The sequence below is a fragment of the Octopus bimaculoides genome, chromosome 18 (assembly GCF_046866305.1).
Source record: "Octopus bimaculoides isolate indiv1 chromosome 18, ASM4686630v1, whole genome shotgun sequence".
Lineage (NCBI taxonomy): Eukaryota > Metazoa > Mollusca > Cephalopoda > Octopoda > Octopodidae > Octopus > Octopus bimaculoides.
In genome coordinates, this window is record NC_142945.1 from 18,955,807 (window position 1) to 18,973,242 (window position 17,436).

The 17,436-nt window shown below is 37.9% G+C and overlaps 1 protein-coding gene and 1 long non-coding RNA gene across 3 annotated transcripts in view; one reads left to right on the forward strand and one right to left on the reverse strand.

Moving 5' to 3' along the window:
- Positions 1 to 450: 450 nt before the first annotated feature.
- LOC149132018 (uncharacterized) lies at positions 451 to 16,620 on the reverse strand. Its single transcript, XR_016244957.1, has 2 exons — positions 16,166 to 16,620; positions 451 to 2,345 (listed from the first exon to the last, which is right to left on the reverse strand). It is a non-coding gene; the product is annotated as an uncharacterized LOC149132018 (long non-coding RNA).
- Positions 12,517 to 17,436, forward strand: part of LOC106869615 (uncharacterized) — a 34,961-nt gene continuing 30,041 nt past the window's right edge. Inside the window, exon 1 of one of the 2 annotated variants that reach the window (XM_014915423.3) lies at positions 12,517 to 14,448. In XM_014915423.3, the coding sequence (XP_014770909.1) occupies positions 13,343 to 14,437 (1,095 nt within the window). In that variant the 5' untranslated portion in view covers positions 12,517 to 13,342 and the 3' untranslated portion in view covers positions 14,438 to 14,448. The remainder of the gene's footprint in view (positions 14,449 to 17,436) is intronic. The other variant, XR_008266056.2, reaches the window with a different exon arrangement.

Consider the following 17,436-nt stretch of genomic DNA (forward strand, 5'->3'; position numbering starts at 1 on the left):
GACCAGGAAATGTGATTTGCTGTACTTGTTAAGACGTGTCAAACTAAATAAAATTGCTGTCTTCCACATATACAGGCTTGTTCTTTCAGGTGCTGATGCCACTTAAAAAGCAGCCAACACACTCTGTTAAGCGGTTAGCGTTAAGAAGGGCATCCAGCCGTAGAAACCATACACTTGGAGTCTGACCAGCTCCATGTCAAACAGTCCATCCCATGCCAGCATGGAAAGTGGACATTATGATGAAGGATGAAAAGTAAAGTTGATCTCAGCAGGAATTGAGTTCAGAATGCCAAGAACTGGAATAAATACTGCAAGGCAATTTGTTTGATACTGTACCAATACAATTCCATAGATTGGTGGTTATCAACTGGGGTCCATATAAGATTTTGTTGACATTTATCTGCAATAAATTGGTTATACTTCTACAATACACAAAATATTTTAATCATATTTATACAATTCTTAATAATATTTAATTATGAAAATATAATAGGATTTTTTAAACATTAAATGGCTGGTAGTGTCTATCCAAATAAAATAAGAATCAAAGAGGTCCATAGGTGAAAAATGGTTGAGAAATACTGTTAAAAATGATAATGTAGTAAATTTGAAAGGTAGTAGCATATTAGGAATGCTTTCATATATATAGCATGCTTTAGGCCCTCAACACTGATAGAATCATAAGGGTGTCATCTTGGGTATTTTTAGACCTAGTGGTCAATTTCTTTCAGAAAAACAAGCATACAGGAAAAAAAGTGAGAGGGAGAAAGAATTTTTGTAGATCCTCACTTCCCCAAGTAATTCTAACACCTTGAGAAAGAAGGGGAAACTCACTTTGGTAATTACTGTATCCCACCTTGGTTACCACTATTATACAAACACTTTTTGGTAGGAAGTAGCATTCAGTTTGGTAAGCACTGTTATTCTAACACCTCTTGGGGGAAGGTACCACTCAATTTAGTAATCATCTCTTGGAAGGAGGTAATACTTATTTCCATAATCACTGCCATACCAACACTAATTTGGAGGAGGCACTCACTTTGGTAACCATTGCTATACATTGCTTCTTAACTCTTTTTATTTAGTATCTGTTATCTTTTACTTGTTCCAGTCATTAGACTGCGGCCATGCTAGGGCACCACCTTGAATTTTTAATCGAATGAATCGACCGCAGTACTTCTTTTTTAAATTTGGTACTTATTCTATCAGTATCTTTTGCCAAACTGCTAAGTTATGGGGATGCAACCACACCAACACTGGTTGTCAGGTGGGGGTGCAAACACAGACAGAAAGACATATACGCTCATAGATATACCTACATACATACATACATGTATATATATACAACAGGCTTCTTTCAGTTTCTGTCTGCCAAATTCATTCACTGGGTTTCGGTCGGATCGAGACTATAGAAGAAAGTTTCTTACCACACAACCACACTTTTGTAATTGTCATTGTTTTTGTTCTTATTGTTTCGGGTTAATTGTTTTATATATTTACAATCTTCTGCCAACATGGCAGGACTTTAGTATAATTTGTCCTCTTAAGATCTTGATCGGACCAAGGTGTGAGGGATAGCGTTGACTTGCATTTAAAAAAAAAAATTTTTCAAGTTTTTGGGGGGGTTTGTTTTACCCAGTGTCAACTCTATCCCTGGAGCTTCAACCATTCATAATTGATCTGATTGCACATGGTGAACTAAGAGTATACAAAAAGATATGTTAGTGTCTAAAAATCTAAGGTTCATACAGCAGCTAGGCACCTGGGTTCCAAGTGGGTCCCCCTGATCAGTCTTTGTGAACATTGTAGGCTTGATGAGGCAGTAAATGGCTATTTGTACAGACAGACACTGAATTGAGTCTTGATCCATGTACAGTGACAAACCTTCTGGTTGTAGATATTATTATGACCATCACAATACATAAAAGGAAACCAGATAAGCTTTGTCTGGACTCTTAGCATACATGTTTTGTGCTTCAGGGTAGGCAACTCCCCAGCGACTTTTGATATAGAGAGCCATGGGTCATTGAGTGCGGAGGCCTACCTTGCTGAGATTAGTCTTTGAATTGTAGTTCATTAATGCATATAAGTATATATTTATAAAATCAGTGAGTTACTGGAGGTTGCACTGATTATAACCTGCTAATACTGTTTGTGTTGGGGCTTGTGAAAAGGAATTAACCAGGTTATTTGATTTGAATTTCTGAGAGGTGGAATTATCAATATTATATACACTGATCCTCTATCATACTTTCATATCCCTCAGTATTACAATTGAGGGGTGTTGTCTTGAGAGTACTCTGTAACCTCACCAATGCTGACACCATGAGAAAAGCACCTGGCCACTGAAACAAATAAAAGAATATAAATATAGAGTTTCCAAGATTTATTTATGTTTAACAACTGAATGAATTTAATAAAAGCATCTAAATATGAAATGTCGTGAAAATTGTTCAAACTGAAGTCCTTCTTGAGTGACACATTTTTCCATTTAAGTCAATACAGAATTACAGATAGTATTTATCATCATCGTCATCGTTTAACGTCCGCTTTCCATGCTAGCGTGGGTTGGACGATTTGACTGAGGACTGGTGAAACCGGATGGCAACACCAGGCTCCAATCTAATTTGGCAGAGTTTCTACAGCTGGATGCCCTTCCTAACGCCAACCACTCAGAGAGTGTAGTGGGTGCTTTTACGTGTCACCCGCACGAAAACGGCCACGCTCGAAATGGTGTCTTTTATGTGCCACCCGCACAAGAGCCAGTCCAGGGGCACTGGCAACGATCTCGCTCGATTTACTATCGAGTGACATTTGGTCAACCCTGTATAGGTTGACTGCCCTAGGGATTGAAATCATGCCCACTAGCTAAACCACTACACTCAACACTTTATTCACTATCTCACAGTGATTATAACAACCAAGAAGAGGACATTAGTCTAAATATATTTGTGTATATCCTGGTTATGTTTAAAGTTCTTCAACAGCTGTCACAATCATAATCCCGGATGATCAAATAACCTTACTAGGTAGGGCAGGTAACTGTTATTGCCATATATAAAAGTACAAAATATTTGAACTTGGGCTTTCATAAGTCAAACACAACTTGTATTTTGACCCAAATTCTTTATATGAAAATAGCTAAGTGCAAATATAATGGCATGTTTATTTAATAGCATATTTGTAGAAATGGTGGTGTAGGTTGTTTGTCATTCTATATAGCAATAATCAACTTGCTTTATAAAATTATTACTAATAGGTTTCGCAATTGATTGATTTTATAATGTGAGTATTTGGTATTGACTAAAAGTGTTTGAAGGAACACTGTGTGTGTTGGGGTTAATTGAATTATTAAAGAGAAGGTTGCTAATAAAAAAAAAATACAGGAAAATGAATGGGTGAGAGAACAGTATCATGACTAACTAACCTAGCAACTTGGCATCATTATGTTATGAATAGCAGTCACTTTACCTATAAGTTTTTACACAATAGGACTTGCATATTGACTAACATGCTTATTCCTAATATGACTGACTGGCTAATATATCAATTTAGGACTAACCTGTTCATTTAATCTCTACAATTTGAATAATCAATGATCTAATAGCTTAGAAGTTTCATATTTTTCATCTTATCCAACATTTACAAAGCAACGAATTTGAGTACTTTACCAAGAAGTGGTGTGTAAAGAGTTAAGGTAGTTAACCTCTCGTTATCACACTTAGAAGTAGAGACAGCAGTTGGTTATAATGAATGTCTGCTTTTTAGAAACATCATGAGGTCAAAGTATTGAATAACTAATTGTTATATTGTTTTTGAGTTCAATGTCTGATGGAACCATTGTTATTTTCTTAGACAAACCACAACACACACAAATAAAAGAGGAAAAAGATTAGCAACTATTTTGCTCAAGTTTATGAACATGAAAATAACATGATTATGACAGCTAATGAACTTGAAAAGAGATATTAAATAAAAGCTGACGCAAATCTCTTACCAAAGAACACTGGAAAATCCTATACAATACTGAAATAAAATCAAAAAAGAAACTAGTTCACTGAGAAGGTTGTTGGACAGTTTGACAGGAGTTGATTAGCCAGAGGACTACACCAAGCTCCACTGTCTGCTTTGACATGTCTTCTACAGTTGGATTCTTTGTAGAGTGTACTAGATGCTTTTTACATGGCATGAGCACCAGCAAAGGTTTGCTTTGGCATGATTTTTACAACTGGATGCTCTTCCTAATGCCAACCACTTTTACAGAGCGGACTGGGTGCTTTTTATGTGGCACCAGCACCAGCGAGGTCTGCTTCAGCATAGTTTTTATGGTTGGTTGTCCTTCTAAATACAATCACTTTACAGAGTGAACTGGGTGCATTTTACTTGGCACCAGCACTGTTGAGGTCACCAAATAACTTGCAAGACAAAGATCCTTTGAGAGGTGGGTGATATTGAAGGAAGTGACTTTGTTCCAAGTGATGAGAGGTAAGAGTATGACAGAGGAACAGATACAGGTGTTTTGTTGTAGAGAAGATATATAGTTACCTCATTTAGAGGGAGAGGGAGAGTGAGAGAGATGGTGGCATATTCTCAAGGTACAAGGATGTGAATATAAATGGAAAGGTAGAGGATTGTCCACAGTAGGGAGTCCATGTGAAAGCAAAAGGAGGGAACGGGAAATGCAGTGACTGGTGAAACTCAGGTATGCAAGTGGGGGATAACAGGATAGGAATGATACAGTTGGCAGGGTGGGCAGGAGTGGGGGAGGGGATGAGATAAGCATAGTGCATGAAGAAGAGGAGATGTAGTTTGATTTATTGGGGTAGGGTGTGTGAAAAATTGGGTGGAACATACAGCACTTCCAGAACTGTTATGCTGAGGTGGGCATGTCTTCTCAAGAGCCTCATATTGACAGATATCTTGGTCCCTTGTCATTTCATCCATGAGTCCAAATTGACCAAATGAATGTATACAGTTAGAAAGCTTGCACTGTTTTAGTTACAAAACCTTTCAGTATTGCTCATATCATTAGAATCCATTCAGGCAAAAGTACATATAATTGTAAAAAAAAAAGAAAGAAAGAAGGAAAGAAAAAAATACACAAAAAAACTCATCTAACGTTCCATATGACTCAGCTTATGTAAACAAAGTGAAGGAGAAATAGGCAACAAATTTTAATTTATGGCTTCACAAGTTTCTTTTTACTTGGTCAATATAACAACAGACTCGCTCTGGTGCACTGATTTGGTTTTGACTCTGAATGCATACTTGTGACATATATTTTACAAAATATTTTAAGTACACTATTTACATTAGTCAGACTGGTGTACTCATCTCGATTGTTGCTTTCATTACATTTCGGCTGTTGAACGCTCCAGCCTTCTTCAGGTGTCTTGTGACTCACCTTAATGCCTTGCCTGGGATTGGACTCAGAATCTCTAGGTGACTGTACTGCATTAACCAATGCTTTGTCATCCACAATGCTAAATTCACTCTGTCACTGCCAACAGGCATAGTGTAGTAGATAAAGGTGTTGGTTAATGCTGGGCAGTCTCCTAGAAGTTCTAAGTTCAGTCCCAGGTAAGGCACTAAAGTGAATCAGAAGACACCTGAAAAAGACTGGATTGGGCAATAGCTGAAATGTAGTGAAAACAACAATCAAGATGAGGACACCAGTCTGATTCATGTAAACATTGTATATAATACAAATTCCTAATCTCAGAAATAGAGAATTGAAGATTATTTTAAATTTAAAAAAATACTAATAAAAATTATTTTTTATAAAATTGAATCAGGAGATGAGCCAGATCCAAGCCATGAGTTCCTCTGTGTTTGACACATCTGGTATATGCTGTATTTTGAGATATAACTTGGATAATGGGTTCAGATTGTTACCAAGCATTTCCATTTTACAGATGTAAATTTACAATCATTCAAACGTCTGAAACACTTCCGGTCCCAACAAGCATTTTCAATAAAGGATTCTCAACTGTATTTATTTTATTGATCTTGCTTTCTCTCACAGCACAAAATCAACATACATTTCTATTTTATTTAATATCCAAGATACTGTGAATTAAGTGTCTGTGTTTGCCATGGATACATTGTACAGTAACTGGAGACACCTCTGTTCCTGTACGTTGGTTGTCAATCACCTTATCAGCTCAGTAAGATGTTTTACTTAATGATTTATTTTGTTTTTTAATGACAATAAATATGAATTGTTATTGTTTTAACCCATGTCAGTCTTAATCAAGAACATCCTGTCTACAATCACCTCATCATTATTTTTTCAAGCATAATATATCTTGGACTACATTTCCTAAAGTGAGCATTTTTTTTTTCAATTTTCCACACAACAAGATTTGATATAAGGGAAATTTAGTCACTATTTCCAGCTGGCAGAGAGCAACCGAATAATGATTTTCTTGTGTTGACAAACAGTATAGAAAAGACAGAAAAAGAAATGAAAATTATCTTGGAATGAAAAAGAGGAAAATTATTGAATAATATAATGAGGACATTAGTTTTACATACAAAATCTTTTATTTTCTATCTTTCACTTGTTTCAGTTACTGAATTGCAGCCCCTGCTGGAGCATCGCCTTGAATGGCTTAGCTGAACAAATTCACCCCAGTACTTAATTTTTAAGCTTGGTACTTATTCTATCAATCTCTTTTGTCAAACTGCTATGTTGCCGGGATGGAAAGAAATCAACATTGGTTGTCAAGTGGAGGTGGGGGAAAAACACAAAGACACACACACACATATATACACCTATACAACATCAAAGGCAGGTTAACTAGCAAGTTAGTTTTTGTTTGTGGCAGATGTTCAGGTGCAATAAAGACTGCAAACAAACAGGAAACAACTTCTATCTCATTCCAGGGTGAAAAACTAGAGGTAGTCGATAGCTTCCGCTATCTGGGCGACCAAGTTAGTAGTGGGGGTGGGTGCGCTGAAAGTGTAGCTGCTAGAATAAGAATAGCCTGGGCAAAGTTTAGAGAGCTCTTACCCCTGCTGGCGACAAAGGGACTCTCACTCAGAGTAAAAGGCAGACTGTATGACGCATGCGTACGAACAACCATGCTACATGGCAGTGAAACATGGGCTGTAACTGCTGAGGACATACGTAAGCTCGCAAGGAATGAAGCCAGTATGCTCCGTTGGATGTGTAATGTCAATGTGAATACCCGTCAGAGTGTAAGTATCTTGAGAGAAAAGCTGAACATTAGAAGCATCAGTTGTGGCGTGCAAGAGAGACGATTGCGCTGGTATGGACATGTGGTGAGAATGGAGGAGGATAGCTGCGTGAAAAAGTGCCACACCCTAACAGTTGAGGGAACCCGTGGAAGAGGTAGGCCCAGGAAGACCTGGGCTGAGGTGGTGAGGCAAGACCTTCGTACATTGGGCCTCACCGAGGCGATGACTACGGACCGAGACCTTTGGAAATGGGCTGTGCGTGAGAAGACCCGGCAAGCCAAGTAAGATCGTTGCCAGTGCCCCTGGACTGGTTCTTGTGCGGGTGGCACATGAGATGCACCATTTTGAGCGTGGCCGTTGCCAGTACCGCCTGACTGGCTCCTGTAGGATTTTCGAGCGAGATCGTTGCCAGTGCCCCTGGACTGGCTTGTGCGGGTGGCACATAAAAGACACCATTTCGAGCGTGGCCGTTTTCGTGCGGGTGACACGTAAAAGCACCCACTACACTCTCTGAGTGGTTGGCGTTAGGAAGGGCATCCAGCTGTAGAAACTCTGCCAAATCAGACTGGAGCCTGGTGTTGCCATCCGGTTTCACCAGTCCTCAGTCAAATCGTCCAACCCATGCTAGCATGGAAAGCGGACGTTAAACGATGATGATGATGATGATGATATATATATATATATATATATATATGCATACATTATACATATATACATATACATGTATATATATATATATACACACACACACACACAATGGGCTTCTTTCAGTTTCCACCTACCAAATCCACTCACAAAGCTTTGATCAACCAGAGATTGTAGTAGAAGACACTTGCTCAAGGTCATGCAGTAGGACTGAACCCAGAACTGTGTAGCTGGGAAGCAAACTTCTTACCATACAGCCAGACCAGCACCTAAATGAATAACACTTTCGTTGAAAGCAAAGTAATTAGTCTTGGTGAGCAATGTATTTATTGTTTAAGTGGTTCAATTTGTGCATAATGATAGTTGATACTCTGATCCCAATCCACTCTAATTTCTTTTAAATGCTAATTAAGACATAGTATTTGAGTCTGAGTTTCTCATTACTATTTGTTGTGCTTGAGAAGACACATCAAGCTAAATAACATCTTGGTTGTTCTTGCATACAGGCATGTCCCCTGCATCCCTCTCCAGCTGAGTGTTCCTAATCTTGTGGGCTTGTGGGTGCTGGCACCATGTAAAAAGCACTTGTGCCTGTGCCACATAAATGTACCCATACAGGTGCCACATATGGCACCCAGTACACTCTGTAAAGTGGTTGGTGTTAGGAAGGGCATCCAGTCGTAGAAACCATGCCAAAACAGACATGGGGCCTGGGCAGTTCTTCAGCTGGCCAGCTCCTGTCAAACCGTCCAACCCATGCCAGCATGGAAAATGGACGTTACATGATGTTGATGTACTATACTTTTGCACTCAATAATATCTATAATATTTATGAGTGAATTTGGTAGAGAGAAACTGTGAAGATGCATATCGTGTGTGTGTGTGTGTGTGTGTATGTGTATATGTGTGTGTGTGTGTATGTGTATGTGTGTGTGTGTGTGTGTGTGTGAATGTGTTTGTGTTGCATTTGTTTCAGTATCACTACTTGACAACTAGTATTGGTTTGTTTATGTCTCCATAACAGCAGTTTGGCAAAAGAGACTGATAAAATAAATACTAAGTTTTAAAACAATAGTTACTGGGGGTCAATTTGTTCAAGTAAACCCTTCAAGGTGGTTCATCAGCATGGACACAATCCAATGACCGAAACAAGAAAAAGATATGTTGAAAGTTTTTCTTCTATAAAGGGCATTTACAATACAAGTCTATTTTTCAGTTATTTAATTCACTGAAATTTCCTCTTGAAATCCTGAAATCTTTGCCCCATGGAAAAAATTCCTCCAGATTTAGAACTGAACCTTTAAAGTACCAAAATACAAAAATCTCACATCAGATTTTTTTGTGTTTTTCTTTTTACACTTTGAAAATTTTAATTTTTAAAAATAAGAATTGTTTTAGAAACCAAAATTAAGGAAACGGTTTAAAAACTGAAAACAAGCAAATCAATAAAAAAAAAATGGAAATTCAAATCGGAAACAGTAAAAAAGCTTTTCTCTTGCCAGTGTCATATAAATAGCACCTGTGAAATCGTGGTCCTGGCCGTTACCGGTGTCATGTAAATGGCACCCGTGCCAGTGGTATGTAAAAAGCACCCATTACACTCTCGGAGTGGTTGGCATTAGGATGGGTATCCAGCTGTAGAAGTCATGCCAAATCAGACCGGAACCTAGTGCAGTCTTTGGGTTACCAGTTCCAGTCAAACTGTCAAACCCATGCCAGCATAGAAAGTGGACATTAAATGATGATGATGACATATGCTAAAATTTATATTCAACTTTATTGTAGTTTGATTTAGGAGCAATGGTCACAATCATGATCTAACATTTTATAGTTGTATAACTATTGTATCAAAACACTTTTACCATTTTATTACATATTTGGATAATTTTTGTGTATATTTTATTTTGGTTCTTCAGGATCTTCAGACAAGTTAAGACTTACCTGAAATCATAGCTTGCCTGAAGAATCTGTGAAACTCAGAGTAGCTAGAGACCAAAATAAAATGCATTGTCAGCAAGCTGGTAGAATTGTTAGTATGCCGGATAAAATGCTTAGTGATAGTTCATGCAATTTTATGTTCTGAGTTAAAATTCCACCAATGTTGACTTTTCCTTTCATCCTTTTGGGATTGATAAAGTAAGTACCTGTTGAGCAAATTTCATGCTTTGTGCTCATAGTAGTAAGAATTGTTAATCTCTACTATAGAATTGAGCATGTGTATGGTGGGGAAACAATGAGTTTTTACTGCATTTTGAGAAAAAAAACAAGTTTTTATAAATGTTTGCTAGCCTACAAAATCTATATCAGCTAAGCAAATGACCTTCTCTAAATGCATTAAAAACATTATAACATAATCTGAATACTATTTGAAAAATTATCTCCATTCTCTTTGAGCATGTGAAAAACAAATTTAGCTGGGGTAAAATGAGTAAGACAAGATAAAGTACATTCATCTCTTCAATCCTCCAGAATTACAGTTGTAAACAGACTCATACACATCAGTATCCATCCTTAGACATCAGAAAGATCAGAAATGCAACAAAAATTTAAAATATCTAGGTCAAATGAAAGAGGATCATATAAAAATGGCAGATAATACAAAATTAACAAAACTCGACTAAATCAAAAAACCTCAACAAATTATTCTCTATAGTTTCATCACTATCTGCTAGAGTAGCTCTCTTCATGATGTATTTATGTACCATGCAGTTTAAGAGAAGAAATTATTGAAGTTAGTCATTACTTATTTTACCCATTCCAGATATCATCTTTTGAAAATTGAAAACTATCAAACTAGACATTAGTGTGGGGGAAAAAATGACTTGGAATCCCACACAGAAAAGAACACCAAAAATATCAGGATATTTTATTAACAACCTCAATTACAATCGGGTCAAGCTGAGGCAAAATTTCTTGAAAAAAAATGTACCTGTCACCTGGTTATATTCCAATCTTTTTCTCTTAACTTCAACAACAATTATGCTGATTAATTTTTCATTCTAAAGGTGATGCAGCAGTACAAAATAATGATGCAACACTTACAATGTAATGATTTCAAATGTGTAGGTAAAAAAATAGTGAGAAATTAGAAATTACTAATTTTACCCCAGTTACTAAATTTTGCCCCATCACTCCTACTCCTTTTTTTTTTCTTTCTTTTTTTGTCAGACAGTTAACATGAGAGGGTCACTGCTTCTGTATCCCAACAGAACAAAATCCTGAGACATCAGGACCTGGCAGTGAACTATCTTTTCCTGTCTGTGACTTTTGAGAAGCTTGGGGTGGCTGGGCTGCTAACAGTGCGATTCTTGCCATCGTTGGTAACTCACCAAACTGAGTTGCCAGGTGATGCCCGTGAGGGTGCTTGACTTTTCCAATGCCTTTGCCTTGCCATCGCCTGTGATAATGCTGTGTTGGCTTGCTTCAGTAGGTTCTGTTGGACCTTGTGGTGTGCGACTAATTGAGGCACTTGGCTGCATTTAAATTTTTTCTTTCTCCTGTTTTTGGCTTTTTTTTTTTTCGTTTGTATAAATTATACAATAGTTGCACTTAATTTTAAATAACAAAATGCATGACAATAAAATAAATTATTATATTAAATATACAACAACCATATTTTAAGTTAACACTAAATGGATATAATTTATAGGTATATATTCCATCAACTCTTTAGTGGCGGAAACCTTTCAAAGGGGTTAGCAGAGGACCCAGACTTAGTTGAGTACCACTGGTAACACTTTTGCATATTATAGGTACCGCAGTCAATTGTACTAAGGTCTTTCTTGCTTAGTTTTTTTTTTCTATTCGTATGTGAGTGTAGGGGTTTGTGTATCTTAAGGTTACGTTTATACATGAGAACTGGTGATGAGAAAGACTTATTATTATTGTTCAGTAGTTTTATTTTTATAACGTGCTTTCACTTCACTACCGAGCGCAGCTCTGTGCGCCTTGGGTATGTGCTGTGGTTTGCTGTGATGCTCTTATGGTTACTGTATTGAAAGTGTTTTGCGTAGGATGTGTGCAGTGCCCAGTAGTGCAATTTTCTGTATGTTATATATATTTGTAAGTCCTGGTGTTTTTGTTATGTATTTGTCTGAATATTCTTTTATTATACCTAAGGCACCTACTATGATAGGAATTGTTTCTGTTTTTAGATTCCACATTCGAGTTACCTCTATTTCCAGGTCTTTGTATTTTGAAAGTTTCTCCATTTCTTTTACGGAACGTTGTCATCTGCTGGTATTGATACATCAATTAGAAAGCATCATTATTATTATTATTATTATTATTATTATTATTATTATTATTATTATTATTATTATTATTATTGAATTTAAATACAAAAAAATTCGATAGATTAAGTAAGTTCCAGGATAATTGAATCCTAATGTTGCGAACTGAGAATCTTGATCAAAGATGAAAGATGGTTGTAAATCGGTTTAAAGAGGAAGACGACCGACTGCATATATTTTATTATATATATTACATTATATACTTTTAAAAAAGTACTTTTTGATATAGTTTTGCATGCTTATGACAAATATTGTGGTTTTATTATTTTGATATAAAAACTTACAAGCATTTAAAGTTGCCATGGCAACTACGGTAGCAAACAGTTTCTACTTCCGCTTGTGACACTGGACTCCTTTGATTGGCTAAAAAATATATAACTTTAAAAGCTTCCATCTTGTTTATTATTAATTTTTCGATAAAATGAGTGCGATATTCGTCATCAACATGCAAAACTACGTATGTGTGGAAAATTTGAAAACAATCCATTGAGAACTGAAAAATCTTCAAGTGGTTGGAAGAAAACGAAAAAGATCCATGTATTTTAAATATGGATAGATAGATAGATAGATAGAGAGAGAGGTGTGTGTGTGTTATTAAATGCTACTTAACAAGCTATTCTTGATAATGAGTTTAAAGTTCACAGTTGTAAGCCATGGTATGAATATCTTTGTTGGCATGGTGAGTGAGGACGCACCAATCTAGCTTTATCAATATCTCCCCCTCTTTTTCCTATCTACTCTTCCCGCTACTACTACTACTACTGCTGCTGCTGCTGCTACAACATTTGTTATTTCCTTGTTCTTGCTATGTCACTGTTTAACTATTTACGTAACTGGTGGGTTTAGTAGTCGAACGAAGTGATCGGTCTTAGAAACTAAACAAACCTGCACAATTCATCTGATGATGTATACACGAACCTCTTGATTACTCACTCTGCGCCAGTCTGTCAGCAAGCATTGTTTTAAATTGAGCACATCGCATATTTTGGCTACTTTCTCTGTTTTGTTAATAACAGAGAGAAAGAAAGAAGTATTAAGAAAATTACAATAAATACATCAGCTTTTAAGTATCCAACATCCGATGTAACAGAAATTTATATCCATCACTAATATTTATATTGAACTAAGGAAGGAATAACTTTCCGTCTAAAATTATACGTTTCATCAAATAATATATTTATCGTTTTTTTTTTTTAACTGAAATGTCTGAAAAGCCTAATGTTATTAGTCATAATAAAAGATTGACTGAGAATTTTCTAGATAAATACAGACGGCAGCCAGGGGAAACCCCGAAAGATGAAGTGGATGGTTCGAAAGACTGGTGCTACGACTGTTTCCTTCATTATGATAAAAACAAAGACAGATTTTTGGATTTGGATGAATTTACCGAGATGGTTAAGGACATTTTCCCTGAGTCGGACAGCTGTGCAGCTTCTATATCCAGTGAATTGCTAGAACTTTTAGATGAAGATGGAGATCATCTGTTGGGTAGGCAGGAAAATCGATGGAAAGTATGGCTAAGCCGAGTAATAAGACCAATTTCTGCTATTTTGATCATAGATGTCCAAAACGATTTTATCGACGGAACGTTATCATTAGAGAAATGTCCTGCAGGTCAGGATGGAGCGGATGTCATCCCTGTAATTAACAAACTTATTAAGTCAGTAAAATTTGATTTGGTGGTATATTCATTGGACTGGCATGATGACAAACATATATCTTTTATCGATAATTTACGTACAAGAACTTTACACTCCAGCTTTACTCGTTCTCCTGAAGAAATCCAGTTGTATGACAAAGTAATATTTAGCATGCCAACAGCTCAGTCACAGGTACTTTGGCCACGGCATTGTGTCCGGGGAACTTGGGGTGCCCAATTACATCGAGAATTATATGTCGCGCCGGGTTCAGTGCAGGTATTTAAGGGCACTGACACCGACGTTGACAGCTACTCGGCTTTTTTCGACAACAATAGAGCTTCCCAAACACAGCTGTTTTCCATCTTGCAGAGCCACAGCGTGACCGACGTTTATGTCTGTGGAATTGCCTATGACGTGTGTGTTAAGTACACAGCCTTAGATGCCCTTCATTTGGGCTTTCAGACCTGCCTAATTGACGATGCATCCAAAGGAGTTAAACTGGAAGATATTGAGAAAACTAAAACGGATTTAGTAGAGAAAGGTTGTTGTTTACTACAATCTCAACAGATTTCCGAAAATTTATCGAAGGCATTCCAGAATACTGACCGCGGACTATGGATTGCTCGGGCACTTTCCAATGCGCCATGTGTATCGTAACGATATTGCTGGTGAGACTCATTTCAAATTCTCATTTTATCACTTTCACTCTTTATATTCTTCCTTCCTTCTTTCTCTTTCACACATCTGTTTCTCTCTTTATTAAAATATTCATGTAAGTTTGTCTGTAAAGTTTTCATTCGACTGTTTACAGTTTTGTCGACGGATATTTTAGTACTTGGACTTATTGATTGTTTAGTTCCCCGGTCAATCATGATTGAGCATGATATTTCAATCGTGACAATCCCGTCTTTTAAATCTACGTTATCTGATGTTGTCTTTCTTTATTTAAGACTAAAAAAAGATATGACTTTAGCCGTTATTTCAAGTAGATGGAACAACCACATGAAAAAGATCCCTTGTCGACTTGTACATGTTTGTGTGTGTGTGTGTGTGTGTGTTGTATGTGCGAGTGTGCTCGTTAAGCTTTCAATATGCATTTTTATAACTAAGTTGTGATACTATAATGGTTTGCTACACGTTTACACACGCATGCATGCCCCCCCCCCCCCCCAGTATTGCAGTTAGGTGAGTAATACGCTTCATGCTATTCACGCACCTAGTAACATTAACTATCATCATCGGTGTCGTCGTAATCGTCTTCCTCCTTTTCATCTTCATTCTCCCCTCCTCCTCCTCCTCATCATCATCATCATCACAACCCATATCACTTTCAACACTGCTCACAACCAGTAATCATCATTGCTCACCACGACGACCACCACCACCAGCATCATCATCATCATAATCATAATCATCATCATCATCATCATCATCATCATCACGCACCTCACAACCACTACTGCACTCTTGTTACCAACATTTACTATAACAACAAACAACGGTGGAGACGGAGTATATGTAATCTGGGTATACCCCCCATTTTAAATTTTGTTTTTTTTACGGAATCCTATGTTTCAGACCATGGAGAATCCGATTCTGGAAAATTTTTTTTCAAAAATCGCAATTTCAAAATTTCGATCCCCCCCCCCCGGTTTTTATATAGATCCACAGGGTAAACCTAACCCTAACTCAAACCCTAACCCTAACCCTGACCGTAACCCTGACCCTAACCCTAACCCTAAACCTAACCCTAACACTAGTTTTGTGAGATTTGGCTGTTATTTCTAGCATGTAAATAGCCTGCTTGGTGGTGGTGGTGGTGGGGGGGGGGGGGAATTGAAATTTTTCAAAAATTTTTTTTTCAGAATCGGAATCTCCATAGACTAAAACGTGGGATTCCGTAAAAAAAATTAATTAATAAGGGGGGGGGAAAGGTTCAGATTACATATAGTCCATCTCTACCCAAACAACCACTACAGCATCAGTTTCACCGTTCTCATCCCCACCCCCTCCTCACCACGCCTACCACTACCGACGCCACCGCTTTCCCACCACCACGTCCCTAGCCACGACACTCGACTTACAACCATCTTTGCAATTACTATAACCACTGTAACCTGTTAGAAACAATAACAATGTATAACCACCCTACTACTACCGCCACAACTATTTCAATCGCTGACACACCGTTTATAATACTCCTGTATCCATTCAAACTACTACTACCACCACCACCACCACTGCAACCACCACACTCATTACTACCACCAATACCATCATTACCCTCCTCCGCCGTAACTACTCTCGTTATCTTCAGTTCTAACAGCAACAGATAAACATCAACATATATTAAAAAGTCATTGCTTCCAAGTTATTAATACTCACGTTAATATTAATTCATGAAAAATCTATATTTCTCTTCATTTGTTCCGACATCTGGCAGATTATGATGAGGTCTCGATAATACGCGAGGGTTCCAGTCGATCCGATCAACGGAACAGCATGCTCGTGAAATTAACGTGCAAGTAGCTGAGCACTCCACATACACTTGTACCCTTAACGTAGTTCTCGGGGAGATCCAGCGTGACACAGTGTGACAAGGCTGACCCTTTGAATTACAGGCACAACAGAAACAGGAAGTAAGAGTGAGAGAAAGTTGTGGTGAAAGAGTACAGCAGGGTTCGCCACCATCCCCTGCCGGAGCCTCGTGGAGCTTTAGGTGTTTTCGCTCAATAAACACTAACAACGCCCGGTCTGGGAATCGAAACCGTGATCCTATGACCGCGAGTCCGCTGCCCTAACCACTGGGCCATTGCGCCTCCACGCTAAAGATTATACTCACTTCTCTTCCGCATTCTGTGTTTAATTAATTCTAATTTATGTCCCGAGTTGTTTCCCCTACCTTTCCCGATCCGAATTACTCATTTAGGGTAAGTTTTTTTCCTCATTTCCCGAGGGTGTAATTTTAACCAATTAAAATCTGTCAGCTTATTTCACCAAGTATGTTAAATCAACTCTAATATGAAAAAAACATTGTTTATCGTAAATAGTGCTTATGCTCACTTTAATAAATATAAAGTTATTTAACAAAGAGAGCTGTCACTAAGTCGGCTTCAGTGGCTTATTCATCCAGCCTTATTCTCCGCCCATTATGCCAGGGGGAGTCGTGGGGTTAGAGTCCTTAGGCACCTCCTCCATAGGGTTCGATCAGAAGCAACCGTTATCACACTTTCCTGCTGGATTCTCAAGCGCGACCACCTGAGACTATGAATATTATCCAACCATGTCATTCTTCGTTTACTCCTTCGTCTCCTGGCGGTTAGCTCTGCTTGAAGAATCCGTCTTGCGACGTTCTAATCACATCTCCATAGCAGCAGAGCTATGCGGAGAAGTTGGGGCTTCACTTAGGAACTGAGAGAAGAGAGAGAGAGAGAGAGAGTTTAATTACTAAGAAGTAACCAAACTTGGTATCAAATTTTGGCACAAGGCTCGTAAGTTCGGGGGAGGGGATAACTCGATTACATTGACCCCAGTGCTCAACTGGTACTTATTTAATCGACCCCGAAAGAACGGAAGGCAAAGTCGACCTCGGTGGAATTTGAACTCAAAACGTAAAGACAAACAAATTGCCGTTAAGCATTTTGCCCGGCGTGCTA